This window comes from Balaenoptera physalus (assembly GCF_965194825.1).
Source record: "Balaenoptera physalus genome assembly, chromosome: 1".
NCBI lineage: Eukaryota > Metazoa > Chordata > Mammalia > Artiodactyla > Balaenopteridae > Balaenoptera > Balaenoptera physalus.
This window is the reverse complement of record NC_138882.1, coordinates 174,008,670-174,028,801: the sequence shown is the minus strand read 5'-3', so window position 1 is coordinate 174,028,801 and position 20,132 is coordinate 174,008,670. Positions and strand designations below refer to the sequence as shown.

The following is a 20,132-nucleotide window of genomic DNA, read 5'->3' as shown; positions in this document are numbered from 1 at the left end:
CAAAGACTGTAGGAGAGACAAATAAGTAAGTAGATAATTTTAACAAAAGTGATTTATACCCCTATATGTAGAGGTATATACAGGGTGACTTCGGAGTACCGAAGGGATGCATAATTCAGTCTTAAGTATAGAAAGGTAGATGTTCAAGGAGGGATTCCTAGAGGAAGTGAAACATAAACTGAATTTTGAAGGAGTGGGAGTTAGCCAGATTAAGGAATGGAGGGAGAGGACATTTTAGGCAGCTAGAAGAGCAGATGCATAGATAGATAGACCTGGGCAAATATATCATCGTTTAAGAATTCCAAGTGGTTTGGAATAGGACTAAAGACAGCAGGCATGGGAGAGTGGTGAGAGAAAAGGTTAGACAGAAAGATCGGCATTAGTGCAGCAACATGGATGGACCTAGAGATTGTCATACTGAGTGAAGTAAGACACAGAGAAAGACAAATATTTGATATCGCTTATATGTGGAATCTAAAAAAATGGTACAAATGAACTTATTTACAAAGCAGAAATAGAGTCACAGATGTAGAAAACAAACTTATGGTTACCAAGAGGGAAGGGGGGGAGGGATAAATTGGGAGATTGGGATTGACATATACACACTGCTGTATATAAAATAACTAATAAGAACCTACTGTATAACACTGGGAACTCTACTCACTACTCTGTAGTGGCCTATATGGGAAAAGAATCTAAAACAGAGTGGATATATGTATATGTATAACTGATTCACTTTGCTGTATACCTGAAACTAACGCAACATTGTAAATCAACTATACTCCAGTAAAAAATTTTTTAAAAAAAGAAAGAAAGAAAGATAGACATTGGGCCAGGTCTTGAAGGATTTTTAATAAGCTGTGAAGAGCCCTGTCAGATTTGTGTTTTTGTAAAGGTCATGGTGGTACCACTGTTGAGAATAGATCAGAAAGGGACAAAACTGGAGTCAGGTAAGAAGGAAATTATTACTGTCCCAAACACACATAAAAGGATGTCACATTTGAAAGCTGTGATCCACAAATAAATTCTGTCAAACTGGGATTTATAAAATTGTTTAAGGATATAGAAGACTTTTTGTCCCAAGTGAATAAATCCCAGAAGAATCATTTTAGCCCTTTATCTTTTTTTCTTTTCATTCACTACAAATCAACACAACAAACTTGGTTGTCAGCAATTTGGATTTTAGGATAGGCGGTATTCTGAAGGCTCTTGGTTCCTAAACCTGGGAACAAGATGAGAATGGGTAAAGTGTTTAATAGCTAATTGTATACTGTTTGATTTGGGGCTTTTTCAACAAAGGAACTTATTTTTAGGCTGAAAAAACAGTAATCAGATTTGCATCTTGGATGGTTTTATTTGGTGACGACATTTTTATAGACCCGGTAGCACTAATAAAGATTAGCTTTTCAGAAAGGTTAAATTAGGATTGGGCTCATTGCTTTAACATAGACAGATGAGCAAAGGGACAGGTTGTTCATATTTTCTCTGACCTCATACATTGTTTTCCTAAAGTGTTAATGTGTTTCACTGTTACTTTTTTTTTTTTTACAAGATTTAGAAGCAAAGGTATGTATAATCCAAAACACTATTTCTCTTTGAATTTAGAAATTATATACATAATCTTTTTTTTCTCCTGTACCTCACCTCCTAGGTTCTGTGGTTGTGAAAGTTTGAGAGTTTTGAGGGAAGAGAATGGTATAAAAGAGATGGGTATTTCTTACATGAAAAACAAAGAATAAAGTACATTTGAATTACTGACTGGAGCAAGTTTGATAGAAACACCATTTATATGGTCATCCTTTGTTCTTTTGTGGAATTACTGTTGACTCATAGTGTAACCAGGTGTTCATTACTCAGAATTTTTATTTAGTAGAAGATGCAGTCTGTATTCTCCTGCACGTGTACCGGAAAAGAATGTTTAAGGAGATTTCTTGTTAGAAATTTCTGAATAATTTTTACAAATGTTATAGCTATCATCAGACTTATTGTATTTCCACTGGATATGTGGCTGAGTGTTGGTAGTATTTGGATTTCTTTCTCACTGTCTGAAAGTGAAACTGAGAACCAAATGAGTTAGAAAGAGTTATGAAAGAGAGAGAAGGAAGGAGAGACGTGGCAGTGACTAGTAGTCATCTCTGAGTCATCAGCAATGAATGCCACTTTACTGGAGAACATTCAGTGTTTCAAAGCCCTGTGACGGGCAGCTCCTTGATTTCTGACTGGTTAGTTTCTACACATCATTGATACCTCCAGGTTCTTTAGTAGACAGAGGCCACTTGGGACTTAGTTTTTATGAATATCATGTGGTTTTATTAAATATTTTTCTTTAAGATTAAGATTTCTCAATCACTTTCATTGTAACTACATGAAAAAATACTATTTGGGGTAGATAGAATGTTAAATGGACAGACAATAAGATGGAGGTGGTTAATTTTCAATTGGTAACAAATGGATATAATTCTCAGTAGATCTTTAAATTGAAATAAAACCATCCTTCCTTGAGCTTTGAGTTGTTATTAATAGTCAAAGACTTTACTTAAGTGTTACTAGGAAAAGAAACAGTAATTCAACTGTTAAAGTAAGAGTATCAAAGATTGTGAGTATAAATAGCTCAATAGTTTGTGACTGAATAAAAGGAAACTTTTTTTTTTTACTGTCAATGTTCCTTCGGAGTATACTGCCTCTAGTAGTTGGTGTTTAGTCATTGGTGCCATGGAAAATAGATACCACATGCTGATGAAATACTCTGCTTTGCATTGTTACTGGAATACTTGTAAGTGTGCTTTAAAAATACTTTGCGTTTGGCCTATCTGATAGAACTTTGTGCAGTGATGGAAATGTTCTAGATCTGCACCGTCCAGTGTGGTGGCCATGTGTGAAATGTGGCTAGTACAACTGAGAAACTGAATTGCAAATTGTGTTTAGTATAAATGTATTAAATATTAATATAGATATAAATAATCATATGTAACTAGTGACCACAGTATTAGACAGCACATCTTTAAATATTTGAGAACTGAGCAGCCCATTTGATAACCCTTACTTCACTGACCAGTCATTAAAATATACTATAGTTGTAATTAATATTTACTTTTAATACGTTAAATGAGGAATGTGTTGTTTATTTCAGGTCTTTGTTTATATGTCATCTTCCCAATGAGGCCCTTCTGCTTGCACAGTTTATAATTTAGCACACTCTTTCTCAGCCCGTCGTATTTCCTTTCCCTGAATAATTTTTTTTCTATAGCACTTATCACCATCTAACATACTAGAAAGAAGGCATAGATTTTTCCCTCTTTGTATCCAGTCAGTGTTTCCAACACCTAGAACAATAACTGACACTTTAGAGGTGCTCAGGACATTTTTGTGGAACGAATAAATGAGGATTGTGGTTTCCCAATAGTAATACCCCAATTCATTAAGCACTTATTTTGCATTCTATGGCAAGCATTGAGTTGGATTAGCTATATAAAGTGCACCATGACCACTGTTCTCTTCCGTAATAAAACATTTCTTGGAACCATTATTTGAAACAGAACACTGAATTGGTTGTCGTTAGTTTGACTCTGCTGTAGAATTTCAGAACCTGAAGGGAGCTTGGCAATAATTTGATTCAGGTGCCTGATGTCACATAGTGGATTAAAGTTTGATAAATGTCATTTGTATCCTCTTCTCATTTCCCTTTTTCCCTCATCCACACAACCTGTGAATCTTTTTGCTCAGTTTTTTTTTCCACTTCTTCTCATCTCCATTCAGCTAATTCTTTTTTTTTAATTAAGATTTTAACAAATTAATTTATTTATTTATTTTTGTCTGCGTTGGGTCTTCGTTGTGGTGCATGGGCTTCTCATTGCCGTGGCTTCTCTTGTTGCAGAGCACTGGCTTTAGGTGTGTAGGCTTCAGTAGTTGTGGTGTGCAGGCTCAGTAGTTGTTGCTTGTGGGCTGTAGAGCGCAGGCTCAGTAGTTGTGGTGCATGGGCTTAGTTGCTCCGCAGCATGTGGGATATTCCTGGACCAGGGCTCGAACCCGTGTCCCCTGCGTTGGCAGGCGGATTCTTAACCACTGAGCCACCAGGGAAGTCCCCCATTCAGCTAATTCTCATTTTCATCTAGGCCTACCTTTTCCACTGACTACTGTACTCTGAGGAACTACCTAATCCCTTAACCCAATCAGAGAGAAACCTTTTGTCTTTCTTAACTGAAACTTTCCTGTTTACTATAATTTTTATAACTAACTCCTCAGTTCTATAAACATCTCCTGACCACTAGAGCATCCTTAAGAATTTATTGTCTTCGAAACAAAAACTTTAAGAGAAAGCAAAAAGAATTTCTGTAGCTCCAATTTCCTAGCCTGAAGTCTCTTATTCCATGGATCTGAAAGCAGTCCTGCTGGCATAATTTCAGTTTCTTTCTCCCATAAACACAGTCCAACATACTGTAGGTTTGTAAACGTATACATTACTTCATGCCTGCCATATGTATAGCTACTGTGATGTAAAGGCATAGCAGAACTTCCCCATTTTTTCCTAAGGAACGGTGGTACTTAAATGTAAGCATGCGGTGGGGGGGGGAAGTCATTTATATGAAGAATCTAAGTGAGGTGAGAAGGAGCCAAATATATTAAGCACTTTCAGTCATCAGACTATAATTTAGAGATTTCTCTTATTTAATCCTCACAAAAACTCTGAGTAATTATCTCTATCTCATATAAGTTAAGTAACTTGTTCAGAGTCACCTAATCAGCAAATGGAAAAGCTGAAATTTTACAGTTATGTATATGTAACTCCAAAGCCTCGAAAGCTTTCCTCCGTTGGTAAGCCATGCTTCCTTCTGGAAGTGGGGGTAGGCAGGGGACAAGAGTTAACAGTATTTGATGTAGACTACGCGGCGCGTGTGTTCATTTTTTGCCTCCAATGAGCCAGCCACAGAAAGAAACCAGTGTCACTGGGAGTAAAAGGGATGAGTATCTGGTGGTACAGGGGCTCCCCCTTAACTTTAATCTCTGTCTTTCAGCCTGTTCTTCCGGCTAGTTCACATGGAGTAGAAGTGCTTTCTGCTGAGGATCTTGAGCCTAGCAGTCGTGATTATATGAGGGTTTATGTAAACATTCACTTGACACATTTGTCTTCTTTGAAATTTATTACGACTTGCAAAGCAGTAAATTCTCAAAAACCATCATAAGCATGCCATTTTTTCACACAGAATTGAGAGTTTCACAGTAGTTCTCAAGATTGTCTGGAATGATAAACTAGTCTGTGGTCTTGACATTTCTTCCAGCCTTCGTCTGTGGCACTTTTCGCCTTAACTGTCTTTTGCTACCAGATTCTGTGAGCAAAGCTTAAAGTTGAGGAATGCTGTTTCTTCCCTTGTCCTCAAGGTTAATAAATACTTTTTGCATGTCCACCATGCACTGAGTCGTGCCAGGCACTAAGGGCTTAAGTGTAAACACATCATGGTTCCTGCCCAGCAGTGAAGTCAGAAGATCATTGCAGTTTAGGATGATAATCCGGCACCATCAGTCATGATCAGCTCTTTACCTCTCCAGTCTTATCTCTTGCTGCCCTTACCTTTTTCTCACCTCTGTTATTCCTTCTGTGACTGACTCTCTCAGATTTTAGAAGTCACTTAATTCAAGATATTTTCTCTCATCTCTCAGGTGAAAGCTAGATGCCCCCAGCCCCATCAATATGTGTTTGCGTAGCACCTAGGTACTTATCATGCTCTATTGTCGATCCTACTTATTTGAACTGTAATCACCTTAAGGACAAAAACTATTCTTTTTAGTTCCAGCGCATTGCTGGGCACGTAATCAGTGACCAGGAAACCTTTGTCTGAATTCTGCTTGAGTGACTAAGAAAAGGCTCTTAATAGTGGAAGCAACATTTGAGCCAATTCTTAAAGGATGGGTAGGAGTTCCCTAGATGGATCTGGGAAAGAAATTCCAGGCCAAGGGAGTGGTTTGTACAAATAGATGAGACAATGAAGAGTTTACAAGTGACTAGCAAGGCATTCTAATTTCCACATGAAATATGAGACATAGGTTATTAATTGTAGGATGTTATCTCCTATTCAGAGCCAGCCAGACTAGATTAGAGGTAGATGGTGGAATAAAGAATAGAAAGCTGCTCCCACCCTCAATTATATATAAAGAAGTTGAAAATTAGTCTTTTACTTGAATATGTATCTGTGTGACCTGTTAATAATTTCTGTTGGTCAGCCTTTCCTAGAGGAAAGTGACTCTCTTCCCAACCTCTCACTAGAGCTCACCTCCTTGAGACATCTCAAACTTAAAGTGGTATGCTGAATTAAGCTGAGGGAGATGTAATTGAAATAGCAAAGAGCTTACTCTCCTAGATAAGCCAATTTATATTGGTACCTCAGCATAAAAGTACATTTAAATGGAAGCATTATACTTTTGTGATTGATCTTGTAAACTGTTTATTGACAATATAAAACATGTTCTCACCTTAGTGTCTGATGTGCTGGCCAACAAAAAGTTTTGGAATTTTAAGTGTCACTAAAGGTTTTGAATGTTCAGCAGTGTTTGTTTAGAAACAGTTCTTCGATAAAATGAGACTGGTTGGGGGCTTCAATTGCTATCTAAATCTAAGCTGTAACTTAGATTCCTTTGCATATTAAACTTTATAAGGCCTTTTTTGCTCTTTCCCTAAATAAAATAGGAAGAGATTCACAAATTTTAATCGGTTACTTGCCCCATTCCTTGAGGCAATAAGCTGTGGAAGAAAAGTACTCTAAAAAGAGAGTATCTTATTAGGTGGCACTTAAGAGAGAGTTGTCTACTTCTTATAAAGCTGAAGTGAGAGTTACCTTTGCATTTCTAAACTGTAGTGCATGGAAAACTAGAATGAACATAAGGCCTTATTGTTAAATTTTAAAGCCATCAGTGGGCCAATACTTTCCCCTCTCCCTGCTTGTCTGCTTTTGTCAGCACAAAGTAAATATTGATTGTTAAAATGAAACTGAAACATGTTGGTTAGGGAACATGTGTTGGTTTGGTCCATAGGCGACAGAATTAGAATCTCTGAGAGATTTGTCATTGTTGTAGAGTGTGAACTTCCCTGGGAAATGAATATATCTTTAGGAAATAAATATTGCCTTGGCCATTTATACAAGAGCCAAAGTGAGTCCTGGAGTTAGAATCAGGAGACTTGGGTTTTAGTCCTGTCTCTGAGCAAAGCATTTAACCTCTTGAACCCTCAATTTCTTTCTTCTGTAAAGAATAGGAGATTGAGCCAAATGATCACGAAGAATCCTTTTTCTAATCTTTGAGTTTATTGCTGCTTTCAAATACCCAAGATCAGCAGTGAGCCAAGTCAAGTTGGACATTTAAATTTGGCAGGTGGTAAACAGCAGCCATATGAGGATCCTTAAATCTATCTGTTCTACTCTTGTATAATTCTGTCAACATGAACTAGATTCTGTAATACTGTTTCTGGGCTCTGTGTGTGTGTGTGTATGTGTATGTGTGTTTAATGTGCCTGGTTTGAACTAATTCATGATAATACACACATCTGGGCTGTTCCATCTGCTTAATGTTTCTGTGCACCAACCTGATTGTGTTCAGACTTCCTCCCTGGACTGCTTCTTCCAGTTTGCTCTCTGGATTCATGGTACAGAAATGTCATCCTCTTCCGTTTCTGACTAAGCTCCTTGTAATGACTGGGTTTTCTGCCATGTACCATTGTCTGGCTGCCCCTGACCTGCCCTCTCCTTTTTTGACTTTTTTTTTTACTGTAACAGCTGTGATAGGTATTGCTTGCATTTATTGAGAGCTTTCCATGTGCCAGGCACATGACAAAGTGCTTTATTTCTGTTCATGTCATTTAATGCCTTGTACCGGTAAGTATTGTATGCCCACTTTACAAATGAGGAAACTGAGGCTCAGGGAGGTGAAATAACTTGCCTAGTGTTAACACCTAGTCATAGATCTGGAATTAAAATTTTAGTCTGCCTCCAAAGCTCATCTTCTTAAACGATATGCTGTATTGTCTGCATGATGATGATAACTACAGTATGCTGAGCACCTACTAGGTGCTGGGCAATGCATTTCCACCTTTTGCTTCCCCATTTTACAGTAGTGGGTGGTGCTCTTGCACATGATCTGCTTTTAGGCTAATAAATGTAAGGGCCAGCTTAGAAGGAATTTGACATTCTTAGATTGGAACATTCTTTTAAAGTTTTGCTGTTTTTTTCCTTTTATTCTTTCCTATTTTAATGGTCAATATCATAATTTTTTTTACTACTACCAGTACTAACAACTGAGTTTTGCCCAAGTGTACACTTTTTTTTTTCTTACTGATGCCTTAGCATTGTCGTTTTCTTATTCCTTACCTTCGCTATTTTTTTAACCAAAAGCAGATAATAGAGATAAGATAATGGGGAAAGAGGAACAGGTGCTAAGGAAAGGCAAAGGAAAAATCCAGATACTAGAAATCTTTCCAGAATCTCAGTTTGGAGAACAAAGTTTTAAACTAAAAGCTCGGTTTTAGGGGTAGCTGTCATTTGTTAATGGAATATTAGGGTTTTGACAAACACAGGATTTGACCTCAGTAGCCTTATTCTCATCTGATAATAGGGTAAATAATATATTCTTCACAATGCCTGTTTATTTGTGCTGATAATTAAAGGACACAGACAGTATAAAACTCCTTAATATAGTGCTCAAAATTGTTAGTTCCCCCTTTACCTTCAGATGTTAAATTCATCAAGCTATATCCTTAATATTTATCTATATGGCTGTATATAAATTAGTTATAGCTGAATAAAAAAGAAAAATCAGCATGCAGGCTGGCCCTTCCATTGCTGCATGTGGTTAGCTGATACTGCCTATGTATTATATGCAGCACGTAGGGCCACTCCCTATAGTTTTGTATTCCTCAAGATCATTATTGAACTTTAGCAGAAAGAGAAATATTGCATAATACCTTACAAATATTTATTTCAGGTTTACTATTTTAGTAAGCAAAATTTTCAGAAATATTTCTTTTTATTTTTAGAAAAGGTATATTTAATTCTAAAATATTGTTCCTAATGTTATTAATTCCCAGTACACAGATCTCATTCTGCTCTGAGTATGCCACTCACAGTACAAAATACAGTTTTAGAGCAAGCAGTGAAATGTCAGAATGGTCTGATTTTGAGGTAAGCCTGTATCTAAAATGTACCTTTGAATGGACTTCTGCTCCCATCAGCCTGCTTACGCGTAACCCTGATGTTTTTTGTGTGATTAAAATTACAAATTCTTTCGTAGACTCTTGAGCAGCCTCCCTTTCTTTGTGACTATGAGTCTGGAAAGTTGTAACCCAGCTCAGTGTCAGAAAAAGTAGGTGTGGACTTTGAGGGCTGTACCACTCAGCAGCTAGAATGTGGTTGGCAGTCTCCTCCCCTTCCTGCACTTGAGCTCTTCACAGTGTGCACTCTGGAATGACAGGCATTCCTATGTGAAGAGAGCCAGCGTGAAGACATATTTGTGAGAAACACCAGTGCCTTGTCCGGGATACAGGGAAACAGAAACTCCTGCAGATGAACTGACTTCCTGCCATTTCCTGATGTCTGGTGGTGACACTGAGAGAGGAGTGCATGTCCCCTCCTTATGTGGATTTATCGTTTAAGAAAAGTTCGCTTTGATCGGGGACAATTTGTTGTTGTGAGACACATCAGACAACATAATCATGGGGCAAGCTGACATCTCCAGACCGGTAAATCCAGATGGAGTTGGTGAGTAATAGAAGGCAAAGAAACAAAATCTTGACAGAGGCAAGGCAGATCTGTAGGTGAAGTTGACTATTTTATAGGAATTTGAATGTGAGGATTTTGATTTTTTAACTTTGGGATGTTTATCACTTTGTGAAGAATAAATGAAAAAATAAGTTAATTTTTCATTCAGTTATATTAATTTACCACTCATAGTTGCGTTTTACTGTATCCTTTTGGACTTTTTAAAGATAATATTGCTAGTAAACCATCTGTTAACTTCTTGCCCTTGCAGAACATAAGTGCTACAGGAACTCATGTTTAGAAATCAGTGGTGTTTTACTGCTCTTTTGCAGGACTTGGGCAGCTGATATATACATGTGGTATAGAATTAGAATTGTTGACTTCTATAAACAGGACCTGTTTTGTTTTGTTTTGTTTTGTTGGCTGCGGCATGCGGGATCTTAGTTCCCCGACCAGTTCCACCAGGCCCCCTGAAGTGAAGCACAGAGTCCTAACCACTGGACCACCAGGCAATTCCCGACAGGACCATTTTTGAGATTTGACTTAATTTTTTAGACTCAGTTATACATTTTCCAAATAAGTCTCAGGCTTTTTCCATTGTGCTGGTGTTTCCGTTTCTCATAAGGCAATACTTGGTGTAAACATTTCTGAAGGCAGTGCTTTGCATTTGAAGTGTTATTGTCTCAGAGATAGCTGGAGACCAGGCTGATAAGTGTAGCCGGAGTTTCAAAGCATGTGAGTGAAATGGAAGTCCACTGTCACTAAAAAGACTCATTTTCCCAACCTTGTGCGGTTTTGTATAAAATGAAGATGGAAAGGTGGGAAAGATAGATTTAAGTGGATATTCATTAAAGGCTTCCAAAATATAAACAAAGTGGGGGAAAGCCCGTGAACCATTTCTTGACATTATACTTTTTTTTTTTTTTTAAGATTTATACCTTCTTATACCTTCTCTTTGTTTATGAAGCAGCAGAAAACATGTTCAGTCCCAGGATGCCTTTTTTTCCCCCAGAAATGAAAAATGTTAGTGAGTTTAAAGAAAACCATAAAATGTGGGAACACAGGTAACACGCCCAAATGTGTCTCATGATTTAATGTAATTTCATTTCTAAAAGTATGTTTTCCCCTGAGAACTTGCCAGATGAAATTCCTACAAAGTACTTTTCATGTTTTATTGATACTGAGGCACATGGATCGCAAAGTGAGTCATTCAGCCACAGATTTTTAAGACTGAAATCAGAACTTGACTTACTTTACTTTGATCACCAGGGCTGAGTCCATATCAATTCAGTAGCTCAGTTGTTTTGTTTTTTTTTCCCTTAATGAAATCGTTTACATTGTGTTGGCCAAAAAATTAGTATGATGTTACGGAAAAACCCGAATGAACTTTTTGGCCAACCCAATGGCTAGAAAAGGGTATAGAGGAAAATATAAAGGACCCTCTGGGGCCTATACTCAGCTTAAGAGATGAAATTAAAAACAGAGTTATATCCCACCCCACCCCTCTCTCTATGCCTGCATTCCCTTATGATGGCATTTTGCTTGTTTGCTCCCAGAGGTAACCATTCTCCTGAATTTGGTAAATTCCCTTTTGGGCCACTAAATTCTCCTGTGGTTTCTACTACAAAGGTGGTTCTACGTTAACAAGTCAGGATGTAAATCATGCTAGGCATTTATCTATGAGATGGAAATGAAAGGTCTTTGAAAAGCAAGAAATGGGTAAGCAGGTACAACGTACTAATGAGTGGTGATATTTATGAAGAATGCCCATTTAACATCTATATACTAGACAAAAAATTTCATCTCAACAGATAAAGTTTCAAATTTTTTCTGCCGATTAAAAAAAAGTAGGACTCATCATTCATCAATTTTTCTTTCTACCAATAACCCTAATAAAAGTCCTATGAAGTGGGGAGTTCCCTGGTGGCCTAGTGGTTAGGATTCTGGGCTTCCACTGCCACGTCTCAGGTTCAATCCCTGGTCTGGGAATTGAGATCCCGCAAGCCGTGCAGCGCGGCCAAAAAAAAAAAAAAAGATTTACTGAGATAAAACTTTCAAATAATACTTTGTAGTTCTCAATCAACATAAAAAGCTGTTTCTGTGTTCACTAGAATCCTTTACTATGTATCATATTAAAACAAACAGCTAAAAAAAAACCAGCTAATTTAGCGCATGTCCTTAAATTAGGCACAAGACCAAAGATATTTATTTATTTATTTAGCTGAGCCGGGTCTTATTTGCGGCACACGAGATCTTTAGTTTCAGCATGAGAACCCTCAGTTGCGGCATGCATGTGGGATCTAGTTCCCTGACCAGGGATCGAATCCAGCCCCCTGCATTGGGAGCATGGAGTCTTAGCCACTGGACCACCAGAGAAGTCCCAAGAATTTTAGTGAACTCTACCCAACCATTTAGGCTGGAACTTTCCTTCTCTCTCTACCTTTCCATTCCCCCTCTCTAGCTCTTCCCCACCCCCATCATATACCTTTCACTTAATAATTAACCTCTTTTTTCCCCACTTTTCCTTTGTATAAGAATATATTGCTTTAAAAGATGTCATATTGTAATACAGGAGTTCCCAATCCCCGGGCCGCATACCGGTATCCCCATCACTCATATTACTGCCTGAACCATCCCCCACGCACCCCCCCATCCATGGAAAAATTGTCTTCCACGAAACTGGTCCCTGGTGGCAAAAAGGTTGGGGACCACTGTTGTAATATTTCCTCTTTCCTTCATTCCTTTTCCGTCAGTATTCGATTCATTTTACTCTGAAATTTGTTGTTATGTGTTCTCCCACATGAGAATAGGAGTGGTTTTGGGAAAGGTGCTTTAGAAATAATTTTGTTATTTGGAGGCAAAGTTAGTAAGGAGATTGCTGGATGAATAAATTTTAATATAGCTATAGAACAGTATTAACATAGAAATAAATAATAGATGGATTAATTAAAAATAAACTTCTTCATGAGACTTGAAAGAAGAACACTTGGCATTATTTGGTCACCAGAATTATCAGAGACATTTCTCATACCTATCTAGATCTAAAAATAAATGCTTCTGAGAAAGAAGGAACAGGTATACTTTCTTCATATAATCCAGGAATCAAGAGAAAGTGTTAGGGCTCTGTCATGAACTCCTTAAAGGATTTTCTGTTGAATACCAATCAAAAATTATTATTCCCTCTTTCTGCTTCAGTAGATTTTCTGAATGGCCTATTGTCACAACAGTGGATTCCCTCTTTCTGCTTGCAAGTTAATTTTGATAGGTTTAAAGTTTTTTTCCATGAGAGAATATATTTTCTGGCACCTCACCTTAAAACCCTTCTCTCAACTTAGAACTTTTATCAAAAAAGTATACATATCAAATTGCCAGAGTAAAGCAGCATCACTTCTTGACGCAGTTACGGTCGAAGATCTATTTTCCCAGAGTTGGAACCTCAGACCTAATTGTACCTGCAGGTACAGAGAGAGACCTTCTCCCTGGCTATCTTCTTGAGCGCTTTGCCCAGTTCTATTTCCCAAAGGTCAGAACTATGCAGTATTTCCAAGGGAAGTTATGGGCCTGCTCTAGACAAAGCCTGCTTTTGTTCATTAGTGGCAGGTTTTGCTTTCTGTAATTTTGTTGCAGTTTTCTAAAACAGTTTTTTAAATTCAATAATAATCCTCTTTCAGAAGGCAAAAATGAGTATAAGTACAATAGTGTAAGTACCATAAATTAGTGTTCTCCATTTACAGAGTTCTAATGCTGTTAAAATGATTGTATAAAAGCAATATCTGTTTCAAGCTAGATGGGCATAAAAGATAATTAAACAGAACCATTAGATTATAAAAGTAATTGGCCACAATATATTTAAGTCAAACCATTATGCTGTATACCTTAAACTTAAAAAAAAAAAGATAATTGGTACCTCTTGATAATGGAGTATGTATCTCGTTGTACAAAGCTATGTATTTTTAAGTTTCGGACAATAACTGATTATTAAAAGTTTTGGGGGTAAAATGAGAGAATTTTACACACTTTAAATCTACACATTTTTTAAGACCCGACAAGGTATAAGAAATAAGTGTGGAACTAAGACAGTCCCAGTAATTTTGTTGCTTATTACTAAGCCTAGTGAAGGGGAGTGGGTAGTGAAGGCTATCTTGAAAACTAAGTTATCTGTCAACTACAATTGCCTGTGCCTTACCTTGCCTTCCATCGTGAATGACTAATTGGTTGTAAATCAGATTCTCAAATGAACTAAGTTTACCGGTTAACCCTGTTTTATCCCTTATCTCTAGCAAGTAATGTAGGTATAACATGTATCTGTAGCAAATAGTTTATCTGAAGATGAAAAGTGCTAAGTAATTTTTTAAAAATACTATACATTTATTTTAAAATCACCTCAGAAATTCATCTGGAACAACTAAACTTGAACTAAAAAACATTGAATTAAATGTTGACCAGGAAAAAACCTGAGGGTTGAAGAAAGAAACTGCTAGAACTCTGCATAATATGTGATATAAGAAACAAGCCTCTGAAATGTGAGGTGCTACAACTTGGAGGAGGGAGTAAGTAGTTTAAACACCGGGGCATAGTTTCAGGGTACTTCTCAAACTGGAAACTCCAAACTGTAATTAGTTATCTTCCTCTCCTAACCTCCACCCCCTACAAAAAACACCAAGACCTCCAACTCTGTGACTTGCTTTCCTAGTGGCCTGTGGCTGCATGACTTCTTTGGAACACACAATCCTAAAACTATAGCCAGCATTCTACACCCTGTTTTCTGGCAAACAAAGGGAAACAAGGAGGGAAAAGCCACCTTGTTTTGGTTCTCATGGAAAACAGAAAGGGACCATAAGGACATTTTAAATTCCATACTGAGTTTAAATAGAAACAATGGGGTATCCAAATGTGACTCCAAGCCTGTATTTCTTCTGTCAAATTGGAAATGGGGGCTTCCCTGGTGGCGCAGTGGTTAAGAATCAGCCTGCCAGTGCAGGGGACACGGGTTTGAGCCCTGGTCCGGGAAGATCCCACAACTAAGCCTGTTCACCACAACTACTGAGCCTGCGCTCTAGAGCCTGCAAGCCACAACTACTGAGCCTGCATGCCACAACTACTGAAGCCGTGTGCCTAGAGCCTGTACTCTGCAACAAGAGAAGCCACCGCAAGGAGAAGCCCGCACACTGCAATGAAGAGTAGCCCCCGCTTGCCGCAACTAGAGAAAGCCCGCGCGCAGCAACAAAGACCCAATGCAGCCAAAAATTAATTAATTAATTAATTAATTTTTAAAAATTGGAAATGGGAGGGAGATGGTCATAAAATCAGAATTGTTGAGAACAAATATTTGGTTGATGTGCAAATTTGCTTATGAACAGTTTCAAATTCACTTCCCTAAGCCCTTTATTTATGAGTGCAGAAACAATATTTGAGGTGTAATTGTATCATTAAAAATAAAAAAGATGGTTTCTCAATACCTGAGTATACTTTTTCTTGTATAATTTATTCATCCATCAGTTTTTCTTTCTATTGGAGTTTTCTAAGTGATGCAATTGAATTTTCTTAAAGTCAGACAAAAATTCACAGTAAGAAGCCTGAATAGTTTCAGTGGATCCAAGAATGCTATGGAGATTAGTGGCTTCAATTAGATCTAATCAGCCACTGCTATCAAGAATTTATGCATACTTTAAAACCCTTTATTCCACAGCTGAAAAGTTTACACCTGGTGAATTTAGATTACTGTTAAATTTGGTCTCTAGCTCCTTTAGCACAAGATTGTACTCACGGTGAACAAGGGTGGTATTCTTAAAAGAATGCAGGACTAGAAACTGTTGTTTGGGTGATCCAAATCTACTTACTTAAACATGTGTCACTACTCCAAGAAAATGTCCTTGAATGGTTTAATTTGCTTAATACTTCAGACTGATTTTTATGTAGGAAATAATTCTTTTTTTTTTTTTTTAATTTATTTTTGGCTGCATTGGGTCTTCGTTGCTGAGCGCGAGCTTTCTCTAGTTGTGGCGAGCGGGGTCTTCTCTTCGTTGCAGTGCATGGGCTTCTCACTGCGGTGGCTTCTCTTGTCACGAAGCATGGGCTCTAGGCACACGGGCTTCAGTAGTTGTGTCACGCGGGCTCAGTAGCTGTGCCTTGCGGGCTCTAGAGCGCAGGCTCAGTAGTTGTGGCGCACGGGCTTAGTCGCTCCACGGCATGTGGGATCTTCCTGGACCAGGGCTCGAACCTGTGTCCTCTGCATTGGCAGGTGGATTCTTAACCACTGTGCCACCAGAGAAGCCCGGAAATAATTCATTTTTATAGGAACCTAATGTTTAGAAAGAATTGTTTTCTTTTGTGTACTTATATATATGCTGGACTTTGTTTATTAACTGTCATGATTTGAAAGCTCCCACTTTCAAAGTTAATTTGTTTTTATTCCAATTATAAAAGCCATACGTGTTCACTGTAAAACACACACACACACACACACAAAGTATAAGAACCTAGAAGAAGCACAGATATCCTGTAGTCCTATCATCAAATTATATTTACATTTTCATTTAGTTCTTTCCATTCTCCTTTTTTTTTGAATTTTTGAATTTTATTTTATTTATTTTTTTATACAGCAGGTTCTTATTAGTTATCTATTTTATACATATTAGTGTATATATGTCAATCCCAATCTCCCAATTCATCCCACCACCAACACCCCACCCCCCTGCCCACCACTTTCCCCCCTTGCTGTCCATACGTTTGTTCTCTACATCTGTGTCTCGTTTTCTGCCCTGGAAACTGGTTTATCTATACCATTTTTCTAGGTTCCACATATATGCGTTAATATACGATATTTGTTTTTCTGACTTACTTCACTCTATATGACAGTCTCTAGATCCATCCACGTCTCTACAAATGACCCAGTTTCGTTCCTTTTTATGTCTGAGTAATATTCCATTGTATATATGTACCACATCTTCTTTATCCATTCATCTGTCGATGGGCATTTAGGTTGCTTGCATGACCTGGCTATTGTAAATAGTGCTGCAATGAACATTGGGGTGCATGTGTCTTTGAATTATGGTCTTCCCAGGGTATATGCCCAGTAGTGGGATTGCTGGGTCATATGGTAATTCTATTTTTAGTTTTTTAAGGAACTTCCATACTGTTCTCCATAGTGGCTGTATCACTTTACATTCCAACCAACAGTGCAAGAGGGTTCCCTTTTCTCCACACCCTCTCCAGCATTTGTTGTTTGTAGATTTTCTTATGATGCCCATTCTAACTGGTGTGAAGTGATGCCTCATTGTAGTTTTGATTTGCAGTTCTCTAATAATTAGTGATGTTGAGCAGCTTTTCATGTGCTTCTTGGCCATCTGTATGTCATCTTTGGAGAAATGTCTATTTAGGTCTTCTGCCCATTTTTTGATTGGGTTGTTTGTTCTTTTAATATCAAGCTGCATGAGCTGTTTATATATTTTGGAGATTAATCCTTTGTCCGTTGATTCATTTGCAAATATTTTCTCCCATTCTGAGGGTTGTCTTTTCGTCTTGTTTGTAGTTTCCTTTGCTTTGCAAAAGCTTTTAAGTTTCATTAGGTCCCATTTGTTTATTTTTGTTTCTATTTCCATAACTCTAGGAGGTGGATCAAAAAAGATCTTGCTGTGATTTATGTCAAAGAGTGTTCTTCCTATGTTTTCCTCTAAGAATTTTATAATGTCCAGTCTTACGTTTAGGTCTCTAACCCATTTTGAGCTTATTTTTGTGTATGGTGTTAAGGAGTGTCCTAATTTCATTCTTTTACATGTAGCTGTCCAGTTTTCCCAGCACCACTTATTGAAGAGATTGTCTTTTCTCCATTGTATATCCTTGCCTCCTTTGTCATAGATTAGTTGACCATAGGTACGTGGGTTTATCTCTGGACTTTCTATCCTGTTCCATTGATCTATATTTCTGTTTTTGTGCCAGTACCACATTGTCTTGATTACTGTAGCTTTGTGGTATAGTCTGAAGTCAGGGAGTCTGATTCCTCCAGCTCCGTTTTTTTCCCTCAAGACTACTTGGGCTATTTGGGATCTTTTGTCTCTCCATACAAATTTTAAGATTTTTTGTTCTAGTTCTGTAAAAAAATGCCACTGGTAATTTGATAGGGATTGCATTGAATCTGTAGATTGCTTTGGGTAGTATAGTCATTTTCACAATATTGATTCTTCCAATCCAAGAACATTGTATATCTCTCCATCTGTTTGTGTCATCTTTGATTTCTTTCATCAGTGTCTTATAGTTTTCTGAGTACAGGTCTTTTACCTCCTTAGGTAGGTTTATTCCTAGGTATTTTATTCTTTTTGTTGCAATGGTGAATGGGATTGTTTCCTTAATTTTTCTTTCTGATCTTTCATTGTTAGTGTATAGGAATGCAAGAGATTTCTGTGCATTAATTTTGTATCCTGCTACTTTACCAAATTCATTGATTAGCTCTAGTAGCTTTCTGGTGGCATCTTTAGGATTCTCTATGTATAGTATCATGTCATCTGCAAACAGTGACAGTTTGACTTCTTCTTTTCCAATTTGTATTCCTTTTATTTCTTTTTCTTCTCTGATTGCCGTGGCTAGGACTTCCAAAACTATGTTGAATAATAGTGGCGAGAGTGGACATCCTTGTCTCGTTCCTGATCTTAGAGGAAATGCTTTCAGTTTTTCACCATTGTGAATGATGTTAGCTGTGGGTTTGTCATATATGGCCTTTATTATGTTGAGGTAGGTTCCCTTTGTGCCCAGTCTCTGGAGAGTTTTTAATCATAAATGGGTGTTGAATTTTGTCAAAAGCTTTTTATGCATCTATTGAGATGATCATATGGTTTTTCTTCTTAAATGTGTTAATATGGTGTATCACATTGATTGATTCATGTATATTGAAGAATCCTTGCATCCCTGGGATAAATCCCACTTGATCATGGTGTATGGTCCTTTTAATGTGTTGTTGGATTCTGTTTGCTAGTATTTTGTTGAGGATTTTTGCATCTATATTCATCAGTGATATTGGTCTGTAATTTTCTTTTTTTGTAGTGTCTTTGTCTGGTTTTAGTATCAGGGTGATGGTGACCTCATAGAATGAGTTTGGGAGTGTTCCTTCCTCTGCAATTTTTTAGAAGACTTTGAGAAGGATGGGTGTTAACTCTTCTCTAAATGTTTGATAGAATTCACCTGTGAAGCCATCTGGTCCTGGACTTTTGTTTGTTGGAAGATTTTTAATTACAGTTTCAATTTCATTGCTTGTGATTGGTCTGTTCATATTTTCTATTTCTTCCTGGTTCAGTCTTGGAAGGTTATACCTTTCTAAGAATTTGTCTGTTTCTTCCAGGTTGTCCATTTTATTGGCATAGAGTTGCTTGTAGTAGTCTCTTAGGATGCTTGGTATTTCTGAAGTGTCCATTGTAACTTCTCCTTTTTCATTTCTAATTTTACTGATTTGAGTCCTCTCCCTGCTTTTCTTGATGAGTCTGGCTAAAGGTTTATCAATTTTGTTTATCTTCTCAAAGAACCAGCCTTTAGTTTTATTCACTTTGCTATATTGTTTTCTTTGTTTCTATTTCATTTATTTCTGCTCTGATCTTTATGATTTCTTTCCTTCTACTAACTTTGGGTTTTGTTTGTTCTTCTATCTCTAGTTCCTTTAGGTGTAAGGTTAGATTGTTTATTTGAGAGTTTTCTTGTTTCTTGAGGTAGGCTTGTATAGCTATAAACTTCCCTCTTAGAACCGCTTTTGCTGCATCCCATAGGTTTTGGATCGTCGTGTTTTCATTGTCATTTGTCTCTAGGTATTTTTTGATTTCCTCTTTGATTTCTTCAGTGATCTCTTGCTTATTTAGTAACGTATTGTTTAGCCTCCATGTGTTTGTGTTTTTTACTTTTTTTCCCCTGTAATTGATTTCTGATCTCATAGCATTGTGGTCAGAAAAGGTGCTTGATATGATTTCAGTTTTCTTAAATTTACCAAGGCTTGATTCGTGACCCAAGATGTGATCTGTCCTGGAGAATATTCCGTGTGCACTTGAGAAGAAAATGTAATCTGCTCTTTTTGGATGGAATGTCCTATAAATATCGATTAAATCTATCTGGTCTATGGTGTCATTTAAAACTTGTGTTTCCTTATTAATTTTCTGTCTGGATGATCTGTCCATTGGTGTAAGTGAAGTGTTAAAGTCCCCCACTATTATTGTGTTACTGTCGATTTCCTCTTTTCTAGCTGTTAGCAGTTGCCTTGTGTATTGAGGTGCTCCTATGTTGTGTGCATATATATTTATAATTATTATATCTTCTTCTTGGATTGATCCCTTGATCATTATGTTGTGTCCTTCCTTGTCTCTTGTAACATTCTTTATTTTAAAGTCTGTTTTATCTGATATGAGTATTGCTACTCCAGCT

At 37.4% G+C, this 20,132-nt stretch overlaps 1 protein-coding gene and 1 long non-coding RNA gene across 16 annotated transcripts in view; one reads left to right on the top strand and one right to left on the bottom strand.

The window, feature by feature from the left end:
• LOC309650376 overlaps positions 1-20,132 on the bottom strand; it is a 90,173-nt gene that overhangs the window by 8,871 nt on the left and 61,170 nt on the right. The gene's annotated exons all lie outside the window — the stretch shown is intronic.
• PHACTR4 (phosphatase and actin regulator 4) overlaps positions 1-20,132 on the top strand; it is a 150,937-nt gene that overhangs the window by 98,469 nt on the left and 32,336 nt on the right. For 2 of the 15 annotated variants that reach the window (XM_082440145.1, XM_082440150.1), the window contains exon 1: positions 9,451-9,737. The exons of 12 other annotated variants lie outside the window; for them this stretch is intronic. In XM_082440145.1, the coding sequence (XP_082296271.1) occupies positions 9,692-9,737 (46 nt within the window). In that variant the 5' untranslated portion in view covers positions 9,451-9,691. Of the gene's footprint in view, positions 1-9,442; positions 9,738-20,132 lie in introns of those variants that run through there. One more of the 15 variants, XM_082440144.1, reaches the window with a different exon arrangement.